This window comes from Macrobrachium rosenbergii, chromosome 40, assembly GCF_040412425.1.
Source record: "Macrobrachium rosenbergii isolate ZJJX-2024 chromosome 40, ASM4041242v1, whole genome shotgun sequence".
In the NCBI taxonomy this organism is placed as follows: Eukaryota; Metazoa; Arthropoda; class Malacostraca; order Decapoda; family Palaemonidae; genus Macrobrachium; species Macrobrachium rosenbergii.
Window position 1 is genome coordinate 31074034 of NC_089780.1, and position 26248 is coordinate 31100281.

The window sequence follows — 26248 nt, forward strand, 5'->3', positions numbered from 1 at the left end:
TAGAGGCCCGTCTCCGAACCTGTGGTGTTCAGTTAAAAACCCTAGTAGTCCTTTATCTAAGAATGCCTTAACATTCTTTTTAAGGACTGTGATCTCTGAATCACATTCTAGGATCCAGAAAGATGTCCTTCCTTTACGTAAGGTCAAAGCACATGAAATTCGGGCAGTGGCGACTTCATTGGCCTTCAGACGTAATCTGTCGCTGTCTTCTCTCCTGCAATCCACGTATTGGAGATGCAAATCAGTTTTTGCAATGTTCTACCTGCGTGATGTGGAAACAGTTTATGAAAGTTGCAATACTCTAGGCCTGTATTTTGCAGCTGGCATGGTGTTGGGTAACGAGGGAAGGAGGATTTTCTTGGTTTTTTCCTCTATCCACTCTCCTTGAATAAGGATTGGTGCTTTTCTTGTGAAGCCTGATTGCCACTGTGTCGTGAGTGCCATCAGTTGGTTTGAATTTTAACAAGTTTGCAGTGTAGGTTTTAATTTTCTGGTCATATTTTGTACTGCGCCCAGGGCAAGGGCACGCACACATTTCAATGTGTCTTTTTAGATTGTTAGCTTTGGCATCCTGTGATTAACTCCTACGTTGCAAAGCACCCACTAAAGAAGAGGCGACTCTTGGCTCTACTGCCACGCCACTACAGGTCAAGAGGAGCTCTGACCAGAGGCAGTACCTACCTGCTGTAGCTCCCTCACCAGGTAAGGTTACAACAAGCATTTCGTGATGCTAGCTAAATTTTCTATTTCAAATTCATCTCCATTTTTGAGTGTTTTTGAGTATTTTTGTCCATGTATCCCACTTGCGGTCAATGTGAGATTCAGCTATGTAATTATTTGGGTTAATATTACTTTTTTATATAAAATGAGTTTTATATTTTTTTATAATAAAATAAAGTTTTATAGCATAAACAAATTAAGCTCTTTACCTGTGTTGTACCTATCCTTCCCCGAAAGTGGGCGGGAAAGTATAACTACATGCAAAACAAAAGAGCGCTACCGCAAATTTTAAATTTTGAGCTGCTGCGTAAAGTAGAAACTTATAGCCTTGTAATTATTTGATATGTACTATATATAAAACTTTATTTTATTATAAAAAAGTCATTTTTATTGTTTTCCATTGATCATGGATTGGATTCATCGAAGAAAGAACGACAAAGGTGTGAAGGACAAGAGCACGTGTTTAATCATTTTTAGCTAATGTGCTGAGGTTTCCCTGTCATTTCCGTTCTTTCTGAAGGAGTGGGGCCCATAGTCCTGATTTACCTTTGAAGAGTGTTTGAGCTAGTTCCTGTTGCATTGGAAAAGGTTTGGCAAGAAATGGAGGAAGGTCAGAAGCATTTTCTGGTGTCATCTTGGGGGAATATTGTGCCTTTGACACTGCTTTGAGGAGTACATATGAGAAGGTGGGTGGCCAGCCAGTGCTTTCCTCTAGTGATGAGCCAGGTGCCTGTGCTTGGCTCTCTTCAGGTGAGACCCCCTTCATGTGTGTATGTGTCTCATCACCTCCTACCCCTGCTATGTTGGCTGACCCTGGGTTTATGGCTTCTGTGGAGTACTGCTAAAGGTGTGGCCTTATCTCCATATTCCAGAAAACTGATCTTGTTAAGACACGATATACAAACCATCGGTCCTTTGCATTAGGAATTATGGCGAAGCTGGACACGGCCATTAAACTCTTGAATAAGGTGGTTAGGCAGTAACTACTGCCAGGTAGGCAGGAATACCCACCTGCCCGGATGTAAACATTCCATCGGGTCTCTTTGCCTGACTGTTGTTAAGCTCTTTATTATCCCCGCGGGATCTTTCTGTATTTTTGTTTATATATTACGTGTGTTTGATATTAAATTTTATTATTACAAACCCACGATTTCTGATAGCCTTGCATAAGCTGTCGTTCCCCTGCGCTGTGTCTTGGGTTTGACAGCCAGGGCGTATTTAGAGGGGCTTAACCGAGTGGTAATGCATTTCTTCCAGTAGCCCTTTGTTTAGATACTGAAGGCGTTCCCCTGTATGTTCAGAGATATTAGATTAGGACATAATATCGTCGCTCCCCTACATTGATCAAGACGTAAGAGTTCGCTTCCCTTCTTGGGCTCCTGCCCTCCGTGTACAAGGGCATGACTATTTCCTTCCTACTTGTGCTGAGTGTTGTTTTCGCCACCTGCGCTATATAGAGTTGCAGGGGGAGGTTGTGGGCGTCGTCGTAAGTTCTGATTCCACGGCGCCCTTGGTGACCTCCCATCCTTCCTTCTCTCTCCCTGTAGGTTCTTCCTTACCTCTCCTTCAGTAGAGATCTCTCTCCTTCTCCCCCTTCGCACACTCATCGGACGAAGATAGAGGCATAGCAAGTAATTCTGACACGTCTCCGAATAGGCCATACTCGTCTGACAAATGGACACTTGATGAGCAACCCACATGAATCAGCTCCTGGATGCTCAGAATACAAAGTGATAATAACAGTTAAATATGTGTTATGCGAATGTCCAAAATATAACAAACATTGGTTATCAACTTTTGGAAATGGATCGATTGGTGAAATTTCATCAGAGTCTGCAACATTTTCAATTGACCCAATGTTAATATTCATGAGGAAGTGTAAATTAGTTGATAAAGTATAGAAAGCAATTTATGAAAATACAAAAGCCCACTGGGCAACAAATATATAGGAGCCCCGGTCCTCGATGCTAATCCGTTCCAGAAGAAGCATCGAGATGCCATTTAGTTGAAATCCGAATCAATTTTTCCCACAAGAAATAACTGAAAATGGATTAATCCATTCCTAACCACCACTAATTACCCCAGCCTTGCCTTTTTATACAAAACATGACACAAATTACAATTAAATAAGTTCAGAGTTAAATAACTTAGCATATTAGGCACACGTTTTCATTTTTAAATGCATATTGTATAAAAAAAACAGGCCTACAACCAATGCGGTCATATTACTGATGGTAGACCGAGCACCATAGGCTAGGCTAGGTAGCCTATAGGCACTACCTGAATGTACTGTAATGGGTACACACAAAAACTGTTGTTAATAATAACAGCATTGAAAAACAAGCCTGATTATTACAGTAAATTAATAGAATATTAAAATAAGCCAAGTTATGTCTGTTATCATAAACTTAAGAAAATTGCCTAAGTTATGTCGGCACTAGGCAGCTTGTGGCATGAGCAGATGTAAACAAACCAAAGCATCATCCTGGTGGCATATCTCAGTACTAATTATGTAAATGCTGTTTATGTTCAGTATTAATTTATGGTAAATGTCATACAGAGTCTACTAGAATAGTGTACAAAATCAATGTGAAACATCTTTCAATAAATGTTATGATATCCTAACATTTTTTTTCCATAAAATATCCTTGTAAAATAGGGTGCGTCTTCTATGATGGCAAATATATTATGGTAATCACTTTTATATTAGACATAAAAGAATCTTCTTAATTTCTATAATACTGTATATAATAACGAAACAATAGTGACAAATAGCAGCATCTCTTGAGTTAACCTTGGGCTGAGTTCTTCTTTACCGAGAAGCTTAACAAGGCGTTCACTACTGAACAGCACAATCAAACATTGCATTCGCTACAGAAATGCACACATGCGTCTCTGTCAAAAAAAAAATCGAGCATGGGACCCTGTTGCCATGTAACACTTTCTCATCTACAGTATACAGTATGTCAGAGATTACACTTGTTTCCAAATTAACTGTACGTACTATATGTACTGTACTAAATTTTTATCATCTACTGTAACAAAGTTACATAATATCCAAGAGTCTGAATCTAGATAGCCAGCAATGTTTTGCTTCATCATACGCCTGGCAGTAGTGGACAACCTCCGATGCTCTTTGTTTTGCTCTACACCCTTCAAACCAAAATCTTAAGAGACCTACCACCTTCGTGTACTGTACCTGGTACTATGTAATATTAAAGGGGTAAAAAAATGGAGTTTTGAGGGAGAGAGGAAGTAACCCTACATAGACAACACAAAATCTTGAGAGGCCTACCACCTCCGTGCACCGTGTACTGTGCAATATTAAAGGGGTAAAAAAATGTAGTTTTGTGGGAGAGAGGAAGTAGTCCCTACATAGACAACACAAAATCTTAAGAGGCCTCCACCTTCGTATACCTGGTACTATGGAATATTAAAGGGATAAATAAGAAAACCTGAAATTAACTCATTTTTCATTTTATTACTGTACTACTGTAGTTGGTATGAAATACTTAACGTAATTAGTAAAACTAATCTATACTGTACACAAAAGGTAGGGAATGTTAATTTTTTTAGACATCAAGACAAGGAATCCTCAATACTAGCATAATCATATAAAGACATTATACTGTACAGTACTCTACATACATACACGTTGCTACTACTACACCTAAATTGAAATTACACTATGTACACTACACCTAAATTGAAATTACTGTACACTACACTCTATTTGCTGTACACAGCTGCTCCTCTCCAGAACCTCCATATGAACAAAGTGTAAGTCTGTGAAATAAACACAAAATCAAATGTAGAAATATTAGTTACTGTACAGTCCTTCTGTAATGAGCTGTAATCTACACAAAAATCCTTAATCTTACAAGCATTTCTAAGTCATTTATAAACACATTAAAAATTTTTTCACAACTATTACAGCTTGACCCATACTTTGACGATGAATAATTACAGTTGCTCCTCACACAACATGCACTGAACTTCTCCAGGAACTTCATTCTGTGAAGTGTATAATGTACAGTAATCTGTGGATTAAATATAAAATAAAATGTAGAAATATTGTTTACTGTTATGAGCTGTAATAATACACAAAATCCTTAATCTTACAAGCATCTCTAGGTCATTTATAAACACATTAAAAAGTTTTTAACAACCAATACAGCATGGCCCATACCTTGACACTCATGAATAGCACGCACTGAACGTCCCCAGGACATTCATTCAATGAAGTGCAGTACTGTACAGTAACCTGTAGATTAAACACAAAATGAAATGTACTGTTAGTATAATTCAATATTTATTACCTCTTTCATTGTTTACGTCTAGGTCATTTATAAACATTAAAAAAGTTTTTAACAACTACTGTAGGGCCCCATACCTTGACATTGATGAGGATCTGGATCTATGGAGATGGATGTGGAGACGAGGTATGGAGAGAGCATCATTGGTTGGAAGGGGAATCTCCTTCCATAAAATCTGGTTGCTGCTCTTCAGGAGTTGTTTCCCTTCTTAGCTTTTTTTTACTGGGACCAGGCAGGCTTTCTTCTTTAGAAAAAAACTTGTACAGTGTTGTCTGCTGTTGGCATTTCTTCAGCTATTTTCTGTACATGTTGACTAAATTATCACCAACATAATCAATAGCCCGGTTAACTAGTTCCTTGTTATGGTGATGCTTCTCAAAGAACTCTTGGAATTTCTCCCAGTGCAGAAGCATCTCCTTGATTTCTTTAGAAGTTGACTCCTTCTTGCTCTCCTCTCCAGACACCTCCTGAGCCAAAATCTTCTGCTGCTCGTCGTGAAGTTTCTGGAGTTCCTCTGTTGTCAGCTCAGTGTTGTGTTCTGCCACCAGCTCCCCAGTGTCATCAGAACTCACCTCCAAGCCCATGGACTTGGCCACAGAAACAATTTCCTCAACATCTGGGTCAGGCAGAGGAAGGGGTTCAGCTTTAGGGTCATCTGCAAGCTGACTAGGGGCATCAAAACCTTCAAAGTCCCTAAGAGGAGCCCCATCAGGCCAAAGGTTTCTCCAAGCTGCTCTTAGAGTCCTCTCTAGAAACATCTGCCCATGCTTTGTTTATCAGCCTGACACAACTCAGAATGTGGAAATGTTCCTTCCAGAATTTGGTCAAAGTTAGACTAGTTTCACTGGTAACTTCAAAACACCTTTGGAAAAGCACCGTTGTGTAGAGCTTTTTGAAGTTAGCAATGATCTGCTGGTCCATGGGCTGGATTAGTGAGGCAGTTCTGGGTGGTAGAAACTTGACCTTTAGCCAGCTAAACTCATCTACCAACTCATATTCCATGTCTGGGGAGTGGGCAGGGGCATTATCCATGACGAAAAGTGCCTTGAGTGGCAAATCTTTTTCCTGAAGGTATCTTTTAATAGTGGGGGAACACACTTCAGAAATCTACTCTCTAAAAATTTGCCTTGTTACCCAAGCTTTAGTATTTGCCTTCCATATAACATTTAATTTGCTCTTAAGTACTTTATGTTTCTTAAAAACTCTAGGGGTTTCCGAGTGGTAGACTAATAGAGGTTTTATTTTCAAATCTCGACTAGCGTTCGCGCATAATAACAAAGTTAGCCTAACTTTCATTGGTTTGTGGCCACACAATTTCTTCTCCTCTTTAGTAATGTAGGTCCTCTTTAGGATTTTCTTCCAAAAGAGGCTGTCTCATCGCAGTTGAAGATCTGATTCATTACATAACCATTTTCGTCCCCATGCCTTACAACACTATGGATGCCACTTCCTTTCTTAAATCTGTCAAACCATCCCCTAGTGGCCATAAACTCATGCTCTCTACTTCTACTTGATCCAGCTCTGTTTTTCATGAGGTCAGCATGCAAACTTTTAGCCTTTGCACAAATCATAGCCTCTGATACACTATCACCAGCAATCTATTTTTCATTCATCCATACTAATAATAATTTCTCTATTTCATCTATTATGGGAGGCCTCTGTTTAGTCAAACTCGTAACCCCCTTAACAACACTAGCACTTTTTGTTGTATTCCGGTTTGTTGTTCGAGCTCTGACGCAAAATTTACTAGAAATTTTGTGTTGAAATCCAATTATGTCAAGTTCTTCTGGTATGGTCGAGGACTGGGGTTCTACTGTTTATGAAAAAAATCTGAATTTTAAAAATGTTAAGTTATTCAAATTTTTATCATTACTAAGTTTTATTTATTTTATTTTTATAGTGCAGACGGAAGCTTGAGTAAACATATTTAATGTGTGCATGTGTTCTGGTGTAGAAGCATATGCCTTTTTGCATATTTTTAAAGTTCCATTATTCATCCATCATTTAGTCCCAGTGCTTAGCCTATGGCTTAGACCTGGGACTCCATTTCATTTTAATCCTTCGGGCCAGCTCTATGAGAGCTGTTAATCAGCTCAGTGGTCTGGTTAAACTATTTTAATAGTAATAATAACACCAGTGTCATCTGTTGAGGAGGAGTTGAATAAGGATGTATAGGAAGATTCTTCTCTTTCGGCTTGTACAGCGCTTCTGCATTTCCTACATAGTAGTTTCCCTGCTTTTTTTCTTGCCAGTGGCTCCATCCTCACCTGCGTCCACTTCCAGATGACCAGTCAACCTGTGGAGTCTTCCTGATTGCCCAAAATGGTGCTCTCTACTGAGGCAAGGAAGGCACTGAGCGAAATAGAGAATTGGTTCTCAGTCAAGAGAGAGCAAGGGAAGGTTTTTTTCAGTTAATCCCCTTCTCGACTGTCACACCGAAGATATTCTTTGTATGCCACCGGAGAAGCTCCTTCCTCCAGGGGGACTTCTCCGGTCTCGTTGACTCCTTACGGAGATTAGCCTTTTAGTCGGCCAAAGTTATGTTTTCCTCAGCTGAAATTGATCATTTGCTTAGGAGCTTGTTCAGAGTGTTTGAAGTGATCAGTTATTTGGATTGGGGGGGGGGGGGCTTTCCCGAAAAATACAGTACTACCCTTTTTTGCCTGCTGACTTCACCTCGGATTTTCTTGGTGTCCTCTTGTGCACTGATAAAGGCATGGGAGACGCTTCTCGGGAGTTGGCCTCTCTTCTTACAATGGGTGTTTTAAAGAAGAGGGAATTTTGGTGTTCATACACCACCAAGGAAGTTACTACAGCTCAGAAGCCTGCACTTCTTTTCTCCCTTCTGGTTCTCAACTACTTGTTCCCACAGTCGACAGTCAACAAGATTGCATCAACCCTGCAAAAGAAGTCACTTCAGGATCTTTTGTCACAGTCTTCAAGATGCTCAAAGGAGCTGCCCTCTTTCAGCACCAAGTTGGCCTCTCCTCTACAACCTTATCCCTTTCATAGAGGCAGACAAAGGTCTCAATCTAGACCTCGAGCAAACATCCATTTTTTGTTAAGATCCATTAAGAAGTCTTCAACTAAGGCTTTCTCAAAAAAGTGAAAACCATGTCCTCTGTGCCCCAGTAGTGCCAGGCTCCTTCTGTTTTGGGAGAGGTAGAGCGAGAAAGGAGCGGAGCAGTGGATTGTCAAAGCCTTAAGGGAGGGCTATTCTATCCTGCTCAGGGGAAAAACCTCCATTAGTCAAGAAGCCCATCATCTTGACTGCCTACTCTGTAGGCTCAGAGAGGTTCTCAGCCCTCTCGGAGGAAGTTTCCTCCCTCCTCAAGAAAAAGGCAATAGAGGTAGTCAAGGATGTGAGCTTGGAGAGGTTCTACAATGATCATTTTGTAGTCCCTAAGTCTTCAGAATGGTGGAGGCCTGTTCTGGACATTCAGTGCTCTGAATGTCGTCGTTCAGAAGACAAAATTCAGAATGGAGACGAATCACTCTACTCTACTTCCCATTCACCAAGGAGACTGGGTGGTTTCAATAGACATGGAGGATGCGTACTTCCACATCCCGATACACACAGACTCAAGGAACTACCTGAGACTCACTTTCCAGGACTGGGTCTTCCAGTTTTGAGCCCTATGTTTCGGGCTATCGATGGCCCCTTAAGTATTCATTTGTGTTCTTGCCCTCTTGCAGGATGGCTCCACCTCATGGGCATCAACATCTCGCTCTACTTGGACAATTGGCTCCTTCACTCACTGACAAAGGAACAATGCACGGAGGACCTATGGAAGACCCTTCTTGTAGCCCAGGATCTAGGTCATTTAATCAGTCTTCAAAAGTCCCAGCTGGTTCTTTCTCAGGAGATAGTATATTTGGGAATGACACTGAACTCTCAAGTTTTTCGTGCTTTTCTGTCTCCCAAGAGAATGGAGTCCTGTCTACAAATGGTAGACGCATTCCTTTCCTTTCAGACCTGCTCAGCCAACAAATGGATGAGTCTCCTCAGAACTTTGGCTTCCATAGAGCAGTTCATTTCCCTGGGGAAGCTCCATATGAGAGTACTTCAGTTTTTCCTCAGAGCCAGCTGGGACAGGAAAAGTCACCCAGACACTTTCATTTTCCCTGTGACCCAGGAAATCAAGAAGCACCTGCTTTGGTGGATGTCAGAAGACAAGTTGCTGTAAGGGAAGCCTCTTCTCACTCGAAACCTCTACCTAAACTTTTATGCAGATGGGCAGACATAGGCTGGGGAGCTCTCCTAGGGGACAAGGAAGTCTCCAGGATATGGTCATCAGAGCAGAAAAAATGGCACATAAATGTAAAGGAGTTAAAGGCAATTCACTTGGGGTTACAAGCCTTGGCATTAGAGATGTTTGGCAAGACAGTGGCAGTCCATTCGGTCAGTACCACAGCCCTGTCTTATATAAGCAAGCAAGGGAGAGCACATTCATTTTCCCTCTGCGAATCAGCGAGGGACCTCCTCCTCTGGACAAACTGGAATCCGACAAAAGTAGTGACCAGATTCGTCCAAGGCAGACCGGCTGAGCAGACACAGTCAAGTCATTCCCATGGAATGGACTTTAGATCCACTTGCCTGTCTAGACCTGTGGAAGCTGTGGTGAAGACCTATGCTGGACCTCTTCACGACTTCAAGAAACCATTGTATCCCTCTGTTTTGTTTGCCAGTTCCATGCTGCAGCCACCAGAATGTGTCGATGACATTGGTAGCCCCATTTTGGCCCTTAATAGAGTGGTTCCCGGATCTCCTGGGACTTCTAGTAGGCTTCCCAAGGCTCCTACCCCAAAAGTACAATCTTTTCGGACAACCCCACTTCAGACAGATTCATCAAGGGTTGTCCAGTCCAGCTCTGACAGGTTACAGACTGTCAAGAAACTCATCAGCACTAGAGGATTTTCAAAAGTAGCTGCAGAAGCTTTTTTGTAATGTAGACGTCAGTCATCCAGTAACATCTGTCAGAACAAGTGGTCTGTCTTCCGCACTTGGTGCAGAAGAAATGGCATCTTGTCTTCTCAGATGACTGCAACAGAAATCGCAGATTTTCTTTTATTTCTGAGCACCTGGAGAGGTTTGTCCTCTTCCACGATTAAAGGCTACAGGGCCGTGCTTAGTTCTGTTTTTCAGCATAGGGGCCTGGACCTATCTGCAAATCAGGACCTTTCCAGTCTTATTAGATCATTTGACACTCGTAAGCAAAGGAATACAGAGCTGGTGCCATGGAATTTAGATGTGGTACTTGAATAGCTCTGAGGATCTCAGTTCATACCTCTTAACTCCACATCCTTTAGGAATCTCACTAAGAAGACCCTCTTCCTGGTAGCCTTAGCAACTGCTAAGAGGGTCAGTGAAATACTGTACATAAATTGACAAGAGGATTGGATTCGCTCAAGGCAATGCAATCTGTTCTTATATCTTTGGACTCCTTGCGAAGAATGAGACTCCATCCAAGCCCTGGCCTCGTTCTTTTCGCATCAAGAATTTAGTGGAAGTGTTAAGTGCAGAGGATGATGAGAGAGTTCTTTGCCCTATGAGGGGCTTAAAAATATTATTTACATAGAACTGAGAAGACTCAAGGACGTTTCCAGTAGTCTGTAGAGTTCAGTCAAAGACCCCTCTCGACCCCTTTTGAAGAATGCTCTTTCCTTCTTCTTAAGGGACCTCATTCGTGAAGCCCATTCTCAGATTAGAGAAGAATTATTTCCCAATTTTAAAGTCAGAGCTCATGAAATCAGAGCTGTAGCTACGTCATTTGCTTTTAAATGCAACCCTTCTCTCTCTTCCATTCTCCAAGTGACACATTGGAAATGTAAGTTAGTCTGTGTGTCCCACTACTTGCGGGAAGTGGAAACAGTTTTTAATGGAAGTGTAGGAAGCATCCCTTCCATCCTTCATCTCTTTGCCTTGAATTAGAGTTTCGAGTCTGAGGGGAGCCTGTGGTTACTATGTTCTTAGATACCCTCCAGTTTTTCAGTGGTTGGATGGTGGTGTTTTTTAATTTTATGGTGTAGGTAACAGCATTGTTTATCTAGATGTTTTTGTGATGGTTCTGGTCCTAGGACAGGGGCAAATTTTTATGCTTTACTGTCATTCGGAAATGTCCTTCGCTGAGAAGCTCCCACTTATGTAGCAGGTGGTCCACGGCTCTACCACCACATTGCTACAGGTTAAGATCATCCAAAGGCAGTATTTTCCTGCAGCAGCTCTCTTACTGGGTAAGGAAACAGCAAGCATTGTATCAGTGCTGGCAATGTTTCTATTCCCAGATTCATTACATGTACCATTTTGGGGTAGAATATGTCCATGTATCCCACCTCCTCTCAATGTGGGAATCAGCCATGTAATTACTTGGTAAGTTACATATATAAAAATGATATTTTTATAATAAAATAAAGTTTTATATATACTTACCAAATAATTACAGAATGGGAGCCCTCCTTCTTCCCCTCCCATGGACATAAGGGCACAAACAAATTGAGCTCCTTGCCGAGTTGTTCCTCTCTTCCCCGAAAGTGGACAGGGTTTAACTACCTACTACCTACACCAAAACAAAAGATCACTACCGCGAATTTCAAATTTTAGCTGCTGTACTAGTTAGAAACTATAGCTATGTAATTAGTTAGAAACTAAAAATTTAATTTTTTTGTCTATGGAAAATTAAATTTGAAAATCTCATTTCCAATGCTGTAAGCATTTGTTCCTTCCTCTTGTGAAATGTGATAAAGTATGTCTGCATAATTCTTATGTGAAGCAGTTTTAATTATTTTCAGGCTACACAGTACCATGGCTTGGGCAAGCAACACCAACCCCTCAAATGGCGCCTTTTCTCGCCTTCGAAACATGCGGGACACTGACTTAAGTTCATCAGAAGAATGTCTCGCTTATAATGGAGGGGAATGTACTGAGAATGGCGAGGCATGTAATCTTTCAGTTTCTGTGTCATCGTCAAGTTTGCCCTCTAACCATCAGCCTAACATTGCTCATTCAACAAGTGGGTCATTACCATCAGGTGAGCACTGCCATTCTCTCTCATTATCTGAAATATTTCATTACTAAAAGTTTTAGCATTTCTTGCATTCTGGAATTATGACATTAGGAGTTTGAAGAGCACGATGATGGAATGATTATCATCATTCATGTGTTTTACACCAGGTGTCACCTTTACAGGATTAAGCATCTGATAAATTATCTCTACTTATCTTGTGCCCTATTTACATGAATTTTCATTGGGTTTACAACCTTGTGTAGCCAATTTTGCTTTATCTTTTTCATCTCCCCATTAATTGGTGTCCTGTCACTGTTAAATCTCTGACCATCCTGACTGACTTTTTCTCTTTCGCATCATGTGCCCAAACCATAACAATCTTTGAAACTTAAGCTTCTGGGTACTGCATTTCTGTTAATTCCTTATTTATATTACAATCTAATCAGTGCACTCCATCTGTGAATCTTAGTTTTGTTCATGAGACTTACCTGCCAGATATATATATAGCTGTATTCTCCGAAGGTCCGACAGAATTTCAAAATTCGCGGCACACGCAGTGGCCGGTCAGGTGGTTAGTACCCATTCCCGCCGCTGGGAGGCGGGTATCAGGAACCATTCCCATTTTCTATTCAGATTTTCTCTGTCGCCGGACTGTCAACACTTGTTGTCAGTTCCTCCGCCTTTGGATTTCGGAAATTTGTTGTCACTTAAGTATTTTGGTTGTTTTTGGTATTCGACTGGATCTGTGACTTGGCATACGCTCTTTGTGGACCGTTTTTGATTTTGCTTTTGACTTTTCTTATAATTAAGATGTCTTACCTCTAGCTATCGAGTCTGTAGCTTGGGTGAATGTAAGGTGAGGCTATCGAAGACTTTGATAGTTCCTCACTCTTTATGTATGATATGTAAGGGTGTTCAATGCTCTATGATAATCGGTAATGAATGTGGGATTGTCTGAGGGTGAGTGGAAGATATATGAAGCCTATATGCTTTAATTGAGCGTGATAGGCTGAGGAAATCTTCCTCCTAGAGTGCATCCTTAGTTGGACAGTCAGGTTTTCTCCTACTAGTAACCCTAGTAAATTTATTACTAACCCTGTAGTTTGTTGCTGCAGAAGGTAATTCCCTGGCTCGTGTGGAGTCAATCGTGCTCTTGAAACTAAAGTGAATGAATTCAAACGCATAGTGTTAGTGCTAGTGCCCCTAGTGTTGTGGAGGGGCGTCAGATCGGCCCTATAATGCCTCTCTAGGCCTGGACCTCTGTCGAACTCCCAGGACCAGGGAGGGGCATGTCGAAAGCCGCATGAGGGTTACGGGGCTTCCCACCGATCTGGCGTCCCTTCGGCAGGTCCTGATGACGCTACCCAGGCTGCCAGGGATCGTGCTCAGGCACGCATCCTGAAGGATTGCTTCTCGTCCTCCGACACGCCCTCCCCCCTCGGTTGGAGCTCTCGGTTGGACTCGCCCTCTTAAGAGAAGCTTAGAGGAGAGGACGCTTCACGTCCTCTTCCTCTAGACGTTTGTACTCTTCCCAGAAATTGCGTGGATATTCCTCTGCAGAAGAGAATAAAGTGTTTTTCGAATGATCACTCTACTCGCCCCCCCTGTCGCGCTAAGGCAAGGGCTAGAGCTTCTTCCCTGTGGAAGGAAGTATACGTCTCTCGCCCTTTCCTTCTCTCAGGTTCAGCCCTTCTTCCGAGAGAGTGGCTTCTCCAACGCGTAAGATTTTGTTGGGTTTGCAACAACAGCTGGATGCTCTCATGAACCTTTCAAGATTCGAATCTGCCTGTTAAGAGGTACAGACTTTCACCTTCGTCTCCCGCTTGGGAACGATACAGAGCATCTGTCGTCTAGAGAGAGTGTTTAGTGGCTTCCTATTCGTCTTCCCGAGTTGAGGTGTTGGCCTTTTTCTCTTGTCTCGCGCCAGAGCGCGTCTTGCTCTTCTTCAGGCGCTTCTCACGCTTCACGTGCTCCTCACCTTGACGCCGGCGCATGCCTAGCCATGACGCCAGCGCCACGCTGTGACTCTCTTCTAGTACTTGCCACGGAGCTCTCGCGCGTCACGCCATGACGCTCCGCGCGCCGCGCCGAGATAGCTTCAAGTCTTGTGTTGACACCGCTCCAGTTGTTCATCATGTCGCACAACTACCCGCTTCAACATCTGATGTCCTTCTTAATTTAGCCAGTACTTGCTTCGGCAGTACATATACTAATTGGAACGATACAGAGAAGATTAGCATGGCTCTTGCGCAAGGATGACACGCTAATCGTGAAGCGTGCCACATTTTTTATGTTTACTATACGCACTCTAGTTGACGACTTCTTCGTTCGCTGGAGTTCCCGCTACGTATCGCTTAATCGAACTACTTTTCACCACTCACTCAAGACCCACCAGCTGCGGAAGAACATCCTCTTTCGTCACAGCCTTTGTATGAAGAGAAACTTCTTTCGTCTTCTTCTTCCTCTGATTATCAGACTCTGGCTTTTTCTTAAGGATCTGTTTCTGAGACTTTTCAAGAATCAGCTCCTCTCTCTCCACCTTCGCAGTTGTCTTTGTCTTAGGGGGAGCGTTTTGAAAAAAATCGGAAATAAAATTTTCTGGGATATTTTATATATGGCATCATACATATCCTGACTATCTTCTCAGAAAGTTTTATTTAAAAGTTCGCCACAGTTAGAAGTTATAAACAAAACAGTAACCTATCATAGTCAAATTACATTTTTCATATAATGTAATGATATTGTCAGTATATCGGTGGTAATTTCCTTTTAGCTATGAAATAATATCTAATGCGATCTATGGCAACCCTGTGGACATAATACGCATCAGTTCCAAAGACAGGAATGCCGCAGGGCAGTCAGTGGCAGTCAGTCAGTAGCAGCTCAGAGCTTGACTAAGTAAAAACGTCGCGCTGGCCAACCTCAGCCGTGTTTTGACACTGCGCTTCATTTAGCTTCATTTAGCGAAGTTATATTACTTTGCAGGTCTATTTTTGGCTTTTCATTATGTCATAAAAACATCAAACTGTGTAACGGCAAGCAAATAAATACACAGAGAAGCAAAAAATATCGTTTTCTCAAAACTAAAGTTATCGACATTCAAACTGCATCTCCTTCATAACGCTTTGCACCGTTCTCAGATACAAAAAGTAAACGAAAGCTAAATGTTTGCATAACAAAGGGGCTTCCATGGGAAGCAACACGAGACCCGCACCACAGAGAGAGTTTTTTCCCGAAGGAATGTCACTTCCAAGAGAGGTAGCAAGTGACTCCCTTCATCTCCAGACTCCCTTTGCAACCAGGCTTCATTTTGCACAAGCCTGGAAAGAGTGAGGGGCAGACGTTTGGTCCCTCCTACTGTTAGAGAGGTTACTTGATTCCCTTCCTGTCTCCTCTTTTTTTTTTGTTTCCCAACTGCCTTCCTGTCAAACAGAAAATTCTTTGACCTGCTCGAACAGATGTTCGAGCGGAGAGCAGTGGAACAGATCTTGGACTCGGTGTTCCCGGGATTTTACTACAGATTGTTTCTAGTCCCGAAACTTTCAGTAGGCTGGAGACCCGTCTTGGACGTCAACAGGTCGAACAACTTGGTCCGAAGGAAAGTTCAAGATGGAGACCTCGCAGTCAATACTAGGGAGCCCTTCATCCCGGGATTGGATGGTATCTTTGGATCTCCAAGATACTTATCTTCACGTCCCAATTCATCCACGTTCGGTGAAGTATCTCAGGTTGTCTTGGGGACTAGACGCACCAGTTCAGGGCTCTCTGCTTTGGACTCTGCATTAACGGCCATACCACGTTGAAAACACCGCTTCTCGTCCGATCAGCGGTTAAGCAACGTTGGGTCTGGTCAGTACTTGGATGGTTGACCGCCTGGGAACACCAGATGCTGTTGGCGTCACATTTTGCTCGAGGGTGTTTACGTCTTCATGAAAAACGTTGCGATGCAGTTGCATCTGTCGCACGTCAGGATCTCACTCTACTTGGACGACTGGTTGATTCGGCATCGTCAAGCTTAAGGTATCTGGAGGACCTTCAGTTGACTCTGCAACTCGTGAAGTCCCTGGGACTTCTGGTCTGTGGAGAAGTCGCAGCTGATCCCCTCACTGTCCATTGTGTCTGGGAATTCAGATCTATTCAGCGGCTTTTATAGCGTCTTCGCAAGAACGGCAACTTCTATGTACGAAAAAGTTTCGGCCTTCTTGGAAAAGGAAACATGCTAGGTGAAGGAAGGAATGAGTCTGCTGGGGACCATTTCCTCGCTGGAGAAGTTTGTTTTCTGGGGAGTCTGCATCTCAGGCCTCTTCAGTTCTTTTTGTTGGAGAACTGACAAAGCAAGGAAGACTTGAAAGAGGAATTGAGAATTCTTCCTTATATAAAGAGAATCTGTGGTGGTGGCTCGATCCAACGGAATTGCAGAAAGGGATCTCCCTCAAGCTTCTGAACCCCAACCTAGTGTTGTTTTTCCGACGGGTCGTCAACAGGTTGGGGGGCAACACTAGAGGGAGAGGAAGTGTTAGGAACCTGGAGAGAGGAACAGGTGTCCTGGCACATCGACTTCAAAGATTTGGCGGCTATCTTTTAGCTCGCCAATTCTTCGAGGTCCAAGTTTGCAATCGATGTAGTTCTAGCAAACTCGGACAATACTACTTGTTCCCTGTTCAGCCTTGCAAGAGAGATTATTCTTTGAGCCTATGCTCGCAACATTTCGATTCTCACAAGTTTTGTTGCAGGGTCGAAAATGTTCGAGCAGACCTGCTCTGTTGCGCCATCAACTCCTGCCGAAGGAATGGACCCTTCATCAGGAGGTTTGCCAAGATTTTTGAAATTTTGGGGTCGCCATCTTGTGGATATTTTCACGACCTCAAGAACAGCGAGGCTCCTCTATAAAGCTCATCTGTACTTGACCCTGGGGCAGTTGCGATAGTTGCTCTTCCTGGGATTGGACGGAATAGATGTTTACGCCTTTTCCCCGTTCTAAATTCTGGGAGAAGTCACACGCAGTTCATGGCCTCACAAGGGACGAGGATGACTCTCATCCCCACGTTTTGGCCTTCGAACCACTGGTTCTCGGAGTTTCTCTTCTGGTTGGTAGACGTTCCGAGGACCCTTCCTATGAGAGCAGACCTGCTCATACAAACCCACTTCACGAGATATCTTTGAATCTCCCGCTCTGAACCTGACTGCTTTCAGACTATCGAAACTTGGTCAGAGCGAAGGGGTTTTTCTGGCCAGGTGGCACGGGCCATCGCTAGAGCCAGAAGTTCTTCATCTAAAGGATATATCTAGTGAAGTGAGCAACCTTCAAAGGTTGGTGTAGAAAGAAGGGCTTTTCCTCTTCCTCTATCACTGTGAGCCAGGTTATGGATTTTCTCGTTTATTTAAGAGAAAAACTCGATATAGCAGTTCCGACTATCAAGTGTTATCGGAGCATGCTTTCGATTGTATTCAGACACAGAGGATTAGCTTTGTCTGACAATAAGGACCTCCACGATCTTACGAGTCTTTCAAGACGTCCAAGGTTCCTCAGCTGATTTCCCCTGCTTGGAACTTGGACGTAATGCACGTAATGCTCAAGTTTTTGATGTTTAGTCCTTTTGAGCCTCTCCGCTCTGCATCTCTTAAGGATGTTACTCGAAAACGGCATTCCTCGCTCATGGTAAGAGAGTGAGAGAAGTTCGAGGCCGCCATGTGGGCTTCAAGGAACACAATGCTGTCTATTCTTTAAGCCCTAAGTTCTTGGCTAAGAATGATAGGTCTTCTAACCCTTGGCCTAGACACTTTGAAATTAAAGGTTTAGCAGACCTTATTGGACAGGAACCTGAGGGAGTTCTATGTCCAGTTAGAGCTCTCAGTACTACCTTAAAAGAACACAGGACACTCGTGGTCCATTGGATGTTTTATTGTGTTCTGTGAGGCAACCAGTTAAACCTATGTCGAAGAATGCACTGGCATTCTTCATTAGGGACGTCATTAAGGACGCACACTCTAGTTGTGACGACTCCAACTTCAAGTTGTTGAGAGTTAACGCTCACGAGGTGAGGGCAGTTGCTACCTCCATGGCGTTCAAGAAAAATATGGTACTCAGTGACATTTTTAGTGCCACATTTTGGCGAAATCAATTCGGTGTTTGCCTCACACTCTTGGCAAGATGTTTAGGTAGCATACGAAAATTGCTTTTCGCTGGGACCATACATTGCTGCTTCAGCAACCTTGGGGACAGGGGGTAACTCTGATCCTATCCCCTTTTTAATTGTGTTTTTGTGGTTGTTGGGTCGACTACTGGAGGCAGTCTTCCCAATCCTTTGCAAACTAACGCTTTAGGTGTTGGTTAGGTGGTTAGTAATGCTCTTTTGTCCTCTTTGTATGGGCTATGATCTAGTCACATTGTGGTCACGCCCCCGTTGACAGATCATCTAGAAGTCGCCAGCTATATAGGTCACTACCTCGCTGGGGTCTCTAGTAAAGCAGAAGCAGACTAGAGTGACAGTAACCACTCAGTCAGCTACGCTATCAGATAAGGAACCAAAATAATTTTACCAATAATTGGTTTTTTCCTAATTCTTGGCTGTCTCTACCCCCTCCAAAGGTGGTATTCAGCTATATATATATCTGGCAGGTAAGTCTCATGAACAAAATGATATTTTAATGATAAAATAAAGTTTGTTCATACTTACCTGGCAGATATATATATTTATATTGCCCTCCCTCCTCCCCTCAGGAGACAGTGGCGTTAGAAAATCTGAATAGAAAATGGGAATGGTTCCTGATACCGCCTCCCAGCGGCGGGAATGGGTACTAACCACCTGACCGGCCACTCGTGCAGCCGCGTTTTTGAAATTCTGTCGGACCTTCGGAGAATACAGCTATATATATATCTGCCAGGTAAGTATGAACAAACTTTATTTTATCATTAAAATATCATATTTTGTAGAGACACATTTTTACAATCTCCTCCATTATCTTTGCATATGCCAACTTCCCTAATGTGTACAGAGGCCAGATGCATTGTAATGTTTTGCTGTTTTTTCTAACAGGATACACTAATCTACCATTAGTTAAGATGCTACTCTCAACTTTATCTAAGGTGTTGTTACTTTTTTTATACTGTCCTCTCCCTCCATACTGTCCTCATGATTTAGTACTGTATTTCACTGAGGGAACAGGAATACTCTATGATGTACTCTTCCAAGGTCTGCATTCCATCACAACATATTCCAAATCTTCTGTCTTTTTCTAGGCATTAAAAATACTTTGCTTCATGTAAGCTGTGCAATTCCAATTACTGTATATCTTGTGACGTCAGTGCTTCAATTTAGTTCTTACTGCATGTAATTACAAAATGCCCTCATCATCTGTATAGTTAATAATATTTAGGCTACACCTCCATCTTTGCTTGTTTTTTGGCTACCTTAACTTTGGTTTTGTTGACATCAGTTGTGGCTCATATCTTATTCAGTTTTCCTTATTTTAAACTTCTTTCTTGATTTTACTCTTGGCACCCAGTTTACAGTCATCTCTCTTTGCATTCATTTGTAGTTCCTTCATTTTTATGAGAAACACTAAAGGTCTCATGTCATATGCTTCTGATAACCTCTGCCTTCATAATACTTAGCTAATTGCATATCTTGATACTCTGTCTGATGCCTTTTCATGTTCTACAAATATATACAGCACTCTGTATATTCCATTTTTGTGTGATATTTCATGTTCAAGAACACATTAGTTGAATTTCCTGGTACCTTACAAAGCATGACTGACAATTTTGCTAATTTTACCTTTTTTTGGATAGCGTAGTTGCTTGTTTCGTCCTCAGGGAGTTACCTTCCGTGGTCTACCAGAGCTCCAAGGTGACCAAACTAATATAAAAAAATTCCCTTCTAGTTGGTCTTTTTGGCCAGCTATTGTGTCATAATGATTAACATTATAAGTTAAGTATATCTTAGTTTAACCAGACCACTGAGCTGATTAACAGCTCTCCTAGGGCTGGCCCGAAGGACTAGACTTACTTTACGTGGCTAAGAACCAATTGGTTACCTAGCAATGGGACCTACAGCTTATTGTGGAATCCGAACCACATTATAGCGAGAAATTAATTTCTATCACCAGAAATAAATTCCTCTTGTTCTTCATCGGCCAGTCGGAGATTCGAACTCGCAGTCAACAGAGTGGTGGCTGAGAACGGAACCCGCTCGCCCAACGAGGAACTCGATTATTAACATTATAACACTTGATGGAAAATAAGAGAGCACTTTCCCTTATCTTCAGCAAAGCTGAACCCAGTTTTTCCAACGTCAAAAGAACCTTCAAGAAAGACAAGTGACTATTGCGCATGCATGTCCGCCCTCTTGTTTACAACCGGCCTGTTAAAGACCAAGGAACCATAACTCTTTTGGTTCATAGTGAACGGTTCACATCATTACCAGCGCTCCGAAAAAATTCGACTTTTTTCTCTGATTTCATTATCAAGGATCATGGAAACAAAAATTAGCAAGATAAGTGCTTAATATTAAGCTCCAGTTAAATTTAGTTTTAAACATTTAGAACTGATAATTTGTTTGTAAAAGCCGGAACCTGGCTCGTTGATTGCTACCTAGTTTCTTAAAGCGAAAATTGTTTTAAATTCTAACTAAATGTTTTAACTAAAAGAAATGTTCCACAGCTTATCATTAATGTAGAAAATCCTTTCAGATTATACGACGTCTACAATAATCTAGGCAGTAAGTGAGAATAATTTAGACTAGATTAATAGTGAATGTTGTCTGTAGCCTGTGCCCTAGGATTACATATCCTTAAGTGGCCTACCTTTGAGTGAGGACCCAAGGATCAGATAATAACAATATCTTGGCAAAATAAATCAGTAGCCTAACAATAAGGCTACATATTAGTATAATTTTTCCTTTTATATAAGCCTGTGGACTTGAGCATGAGCTAAGTAATCCAGGACTAGCCTAGGCATTGCCATATATCAAGTTAAGTGATAACTTTTATGAAACATCCCATTAGCCTAGACCATGTAACCTAGGACTAGATGAAATAGTCATCGGTGCTAGATGAGATGGTAACCTAGCCTTAAGGGGAGCGTCCGGCGACCCATGGGGCCCGGAAACCTATTTTCGGTTTATGACGGTTTTGGGTAGGAAAACCACTCTACTTTAAGTTTCAACAAATTTTTTTTATGAAATATGTATAAATCATGGCTAAAAAGGCTTCAATCTACACTTATCTATGCCTCCTCTAGCACGGGGGGTCATGCAAGCAACACTAATCCGGTAGGGAACTTTTTTCTGTCCTGAGTACCTGAAAATTTTTTTCTATAGTCTCTCCTAATTTAGAGATCTGTTTTCCTAAATGAACTCGTTTTCTTTGAATGAAAATTAGTTTTCTAAAACACCAAAGATAAGCCAGTAAAAGTAAGTTCTGTTAATTTCTTTAGTCTTTTCGTAGATATTTGTAATGATTTTGCGTCATTATCATATTCATAGTAGCATAAGGTAATAGAGATGATAATCAAGTAAGCTAAAAGCGTGAAATGTGGTCAGTGATAAAAAGACAAATGTATAATCGCCACATGCATTGTCTGTTCACAGTGTTTATCTGAAGTTATAATTTTTCAAACTTATGTATACTGAATTCTATTCAAACAATCTTAATAAAAATTACAGTATATGTTTATAAATATGGTTTCTATATATCCTCCAAATTTCAAGTCTCTAGGTTTACTTCAGAATTTACAGAAGTAAATGTAGTATATGAAAACTTTGAAGCTCGTTTTCTCAAAACTTAAGATTTTCGGAAAAAAATTAATTATACTTTTTTGTTTATCGACCGATTTTAGTCGTTCAAAAACCAAATAATAGAGCATTAAAATGTCTAAATATTCATAAACAGAATTTTTAAATTTGATTTTTTGCCTATTGAAATTATCGATTAAAAAAAAAAATACTACGTAAAAATATTTAAAAAAACTAAAAATTTTTTTTAAATCCCAGTAATTAGTTTTTAGTAGAGAAAATTATCTTTCAAATGGTTTTTGAATGAGAAAAATCGATTGAAAAACAAAAAAGTTTATAGAGTTTGAAAAACCCAAACAACGGCGGAACCCCCGGGTGTAGAACCGGACTCACGTATATATAAAATTATAAAAGGAGTGGTGTGTACTCCGTTGGATAAATACACTTATCTAAATATGTATATACATAAACAATAACATTAAACAAGTGATGGTACAAAGGTGTAAACTACTCTCCTCTACCGGAGGGAGCCCCTTATATATATATCTCTTCCTCTCTTCTTCCCGCCAGAGAAACAAGGTGGGCAAGATGCTTGTAGATACATAACATAAGCGGAGCAAGTATAATAACCCAACCAAGCAAATCATGACGGGGAGAAAAGAAGTGTGGGATAGAGTGTTCAAAACACGTTCGAGCTTTGAGTAAACTCTTTAACCACCAACACCAACGCAGCGATGCTAGGGACTGTATGGGAGGGAATCGAATCTCTACCAAATGGAGGAGTCCCTGAACTCGGAGAAAACGCCATCTAGCGTCACCTAGCAAAGTAGAGCAAGGCTGGAGAGGGGAGGGGGGGGAGGTGGTGGAGTAGGGAGAGTGGTAGGCTACGAAAATGAGAACAGGAGACAGGGGAAATATATCACCCGCTCAACTGCACACATACACCACTCCAAGTATAATGAAACTTAGGAGGGTGGCCTACTACTAGGGGAGGGATGCGACCGAGCCTCAATGCCCGACTCCTGACTAGGCGAAGCCTAATAAAGGACCTAACCCAGTATAGGCTAGGATAACGGAAGGAGTGCGAAAGGGAGGAGGAAAGCAAACAGGGAGAGAAATTTTGTGCCGAGAACCAACCGGGGCCGAGAAGAGGGGGCAAGAAGGCGACTAGCCTAGAGGAGACACATCCAAAGAACTCTATTTCCCCAAAGGAAGGAAGAGAACTAAGGGCTCACTCTGCCCACCAAAAACGACCCTGGAGAAACAGCAACCAAAACTCCTCAACCTGATGGATCTTCACGCCAAGGGCAAGGGGATGGAAGCAAAACAAGCCTACTCCACTAAATAACCATCACACATGAACATGGGATAATAAAAATGTGCTCAACAGGGTGCGTAGCCTACCTCGGGGAAGCGGTTAGATCTGAGGCTGCCGCTACCTCGAGGAGGTAAACAATGAGTAATAACAAAAGAGCACCATCGCTCGCCAAAAATAAAACAAATAGCCTAATGCAGACTAAGTTTTAACAAGGAACCCAACCTGGGGGACCTGGACGGGGCATCACCTAACTAGGCCGACAGGCCAATAATATGTAATACTTGAAAAAGGGGGCCATAGGGAACCCGCCAGGAGGAGAACCATGGGGCAAAAATAACATATGTTGACAAGGAGACAACCTTCCAACAGAAAAGAACTGATGGGGTATGCCTCACGATCGACATGGCTGGCGGAGGAGCTTTGGCGTCATAATAAGATCTCATAATTGTGAAAAGACGAGACCATTACAGCCAAAATATAGAACAAAACCCCACAATAAGATGGTACTTAACTTGAGATGGTAAAGCTGTTTTTCGATGACATGGTGGAAGATGAAAATAAATCCAAAAGACACGAGCACACAAAAAGAAATGGTAGCGATCATGTGCTAGAAAATGGAATGAGGTAGGTGGCGCTGGTGTCGCGAGCTGGTGGTGTTTGTGTGTGGGGGCTGTAACGGCTCACCGCTCTCTTCTGGGGTTTTAACAGCAGAGAGATCTTTGAGTAAGACTCCGTGGTAGTGATCTTTCACTCACCCTTCCTTATAGGATAACGTCTTCCTTGGAGAAGAGGCGCTTTCGATCTGGGGTAGTAACCCCAGCTTTCCTGAAAGCTCTTTTTCTCTGGTATATCTAGCATTTTATACCTAGAAATTCGTGCTACAATGGAATTTCACCGGCTGACACGGGACTGGACTCAGAAATAGATTTTTCCTTTGTCAAAATCCCTTTTTCCCATAAGGTTAATGTAAAGTGGACGGTCCCCTTAAGGCTACATACTTAGATAATTGTGTTTTATGTAACCCCTACCCTTAAGCGTGAATTAAATAATCCGGATTAGGCAGTAGCCTAGATTAGAGTAAGTTATAGTCTGGCTGTAAGGTTACACATTAGTGAGTTACTGTTTTATATAGTAGACCAAATAGCCTAGGATTGGATATAAACAACAAGATGGGTTAGACAAAAAAATAATAGACTAACTATAAGGTTACATATTAGTTAGTATCTGTTTTTATATAACCTATACATTTAAGAGTGATCTATAATAATCTGGATTAGGCAATACCCTATACAGGTACTAGGTTAAGAAAGAACAAATAAGCCTAGGATTATATATAAACAGTATCCTAGGCTCAATAAAATAACTTTTTTTTTTTTTCTTTAACATACCAGTAGGGTCTTATCTAGCCTATATCCTTAAAGGTGACATAAACCTAGAACAGGCAGTAGCCTAACCAGATTAAGTAGAAACCCCTTTATAAGGAATATCCTACTATTAGCCTAAAACAGCGATGGCCAAATATCAGATAAAAGGGTAGTCTTGGCCACATAAAACAGAAAACCAGATTATGAGAGGATTATTTTCTGTATAGTTTATATCCTTAAGTTTTAAATAAGCCTAGAATAGGCAGTGGCCTAGATTATGTTAAGAGAACCTTCTAAGAAATCCTGTATTCTAAGCTTAACATAGATTATACCAGAAGCATTAACCTAAGCTATATAAAACAGTAGCATGGTTTAGTTATACAAATTAGTTCATAGCAGTTAGTCTGAATGGCATGACAATTAGCAATAAAAAATTTCATGTAGCCATTGCAGAAGGACTAACAGTGTATAAGTAATACAGCCATATACAGGTATAAAAACTAACCTAAACCTTAGAGGGTTTAAGTTAACATAGATATTTAATTAAATGTATTACAACTGCGCACTTATAATCAAGTTAACCTGTAATATAGAAACTATATGAGGAACTGCAGAAGCGTCCCTCATTTAAAAACGATACTAACTAGCTTCTAACAACAACTTGTTTTATATCACTACAGGGCCGCCATTAGGCAGGATCCTCATTTTAAGTGTTCCATAGCAAATTGCTCAGTTCGTTTTTTGCCAGTGGGTATGGCCCATACCACCTGCCATGAGCATAGTCCTTGTAAAAAACAAGGAAAATCTGCTTGGTTGCCAGATGTGGGTGAGATTTGTAGTATGCTCCTGGCAGCAAGTTTTAAGGATGAAAGAGCTTCTTTTAAACTCTCTCGATGGGTCCTAGGGTTCAGTAGGGGTGAGGAAGGGGGAGATTATATCTTTCTGGCAGAACTCCGGCAGCAGATATTTAAAGCTTTCTCAGGACAACATCAGTGTTTGGGCCAAAACCCAGTAACATCAGTCCCCAGTACCTCCCAGGTTAACCCCGCGGAGGAAGTAGAGGAATCTTTACGTGAGGTTGACATTCTTACTAAGGAATATGAAGTTGACATTGCCATTGAAATGGCCCTGCTGAACCCAGAAGGCCGAGGGACACAAATTTTAGCTAGTCATGGGAGAAGCCTTCCAGAAGGAATTCTATTTCCCCTGCAGCTATCGTTGCTGAATAGGATCATTTCCCCAAAAGGGATACTAGGACCCACCTAACTCTGACTGAATTGACTACATTTTCAGAGGGGTATAGTAACGAACCCAGGACTTCTGCCCCTTGATTAAGAGGCAGTTACAGTTCAGTTGCTGAAGCTCAGTTAGATTGCGCAAGCTCCCCCAAAAGGGATTCACAGTTTGCGGCATTTGATCAATTCTGTAAGGAAATTGAGTACCATCAAAGATGCCTTTGCCACAGAATAGCAGTATATAAAGGACATGAAGCATGATTCCAAAAAGGAAAATAAGTCGGTCATGTACACCCTAAAGCATAAAAGTACTACAAGTCGGTCATGTATACCCTAAAGCATAAAAGTACTACATCCTGTAACCAAAAGTGAGTGTGGATACAAATGCTGCCCAAACAAGGTCTAATGTTAGAATTCCAATTGGAAACAACAAAATGGTCGGTTCGGAATACAGAACTTCAGATCAAAACATAATAGGGGCTCCAATACTCACCCCTGATGATACTGATAATCTGTGGTGAGATGGCTCAATGTGCGTTTTCTCTCCCAATGGTAAG

At 41.6% G+C, this 26248-nt stretch overlaps 1 protein-coding gene, 1 non-coding gene and 1 pseudogene across 7 annotated transcripts in view; all 3 read left to right on the plus strand.

Annotated features, from left to right (window-relative positions):
• Positions 1–26248, plus strand: part of LOC136826313 (BTB/POZ domain-containing protein 1-like) — a 531599-nt gene that overhangs the window by 278597 nt on the left and 226754 nt on the right. For 3 of the 6 annotated variants that reach the window (XM_067083546.1, XM_067083544.1, XM_067083549.1), the window contains exon 3: positions 11826–12064. In XM_067083546.1, coding sequence (XP_066939647.1) covers positions 11839–12064 — 226 coding nt within the window. In that variant the 5' untranslated portion in view covers positions 11826–11838. Of the gene's footprint in view, positions 1–11809; positions 12065–26248 lie in introns of all 6 variants that reach the window. The other 3 variants (XM_067083547.1, XM_067083545.1, XM_067083550.1) reach the window with 1 other exon arrangement.
• On the plus strand, positions 14226–14329 carry LOC136826392 (U6 spliceosomal RNA). Its single transcript, XR_010849595.1, has one exon. It is a non-coding gene; the product is annotated as a U6 spliceosomal RNA (small nuclear RNA).
• Positions 15822–15938, plus strand: LOC136826386 (5S ribosomal RNA; annotated as a pseudogene).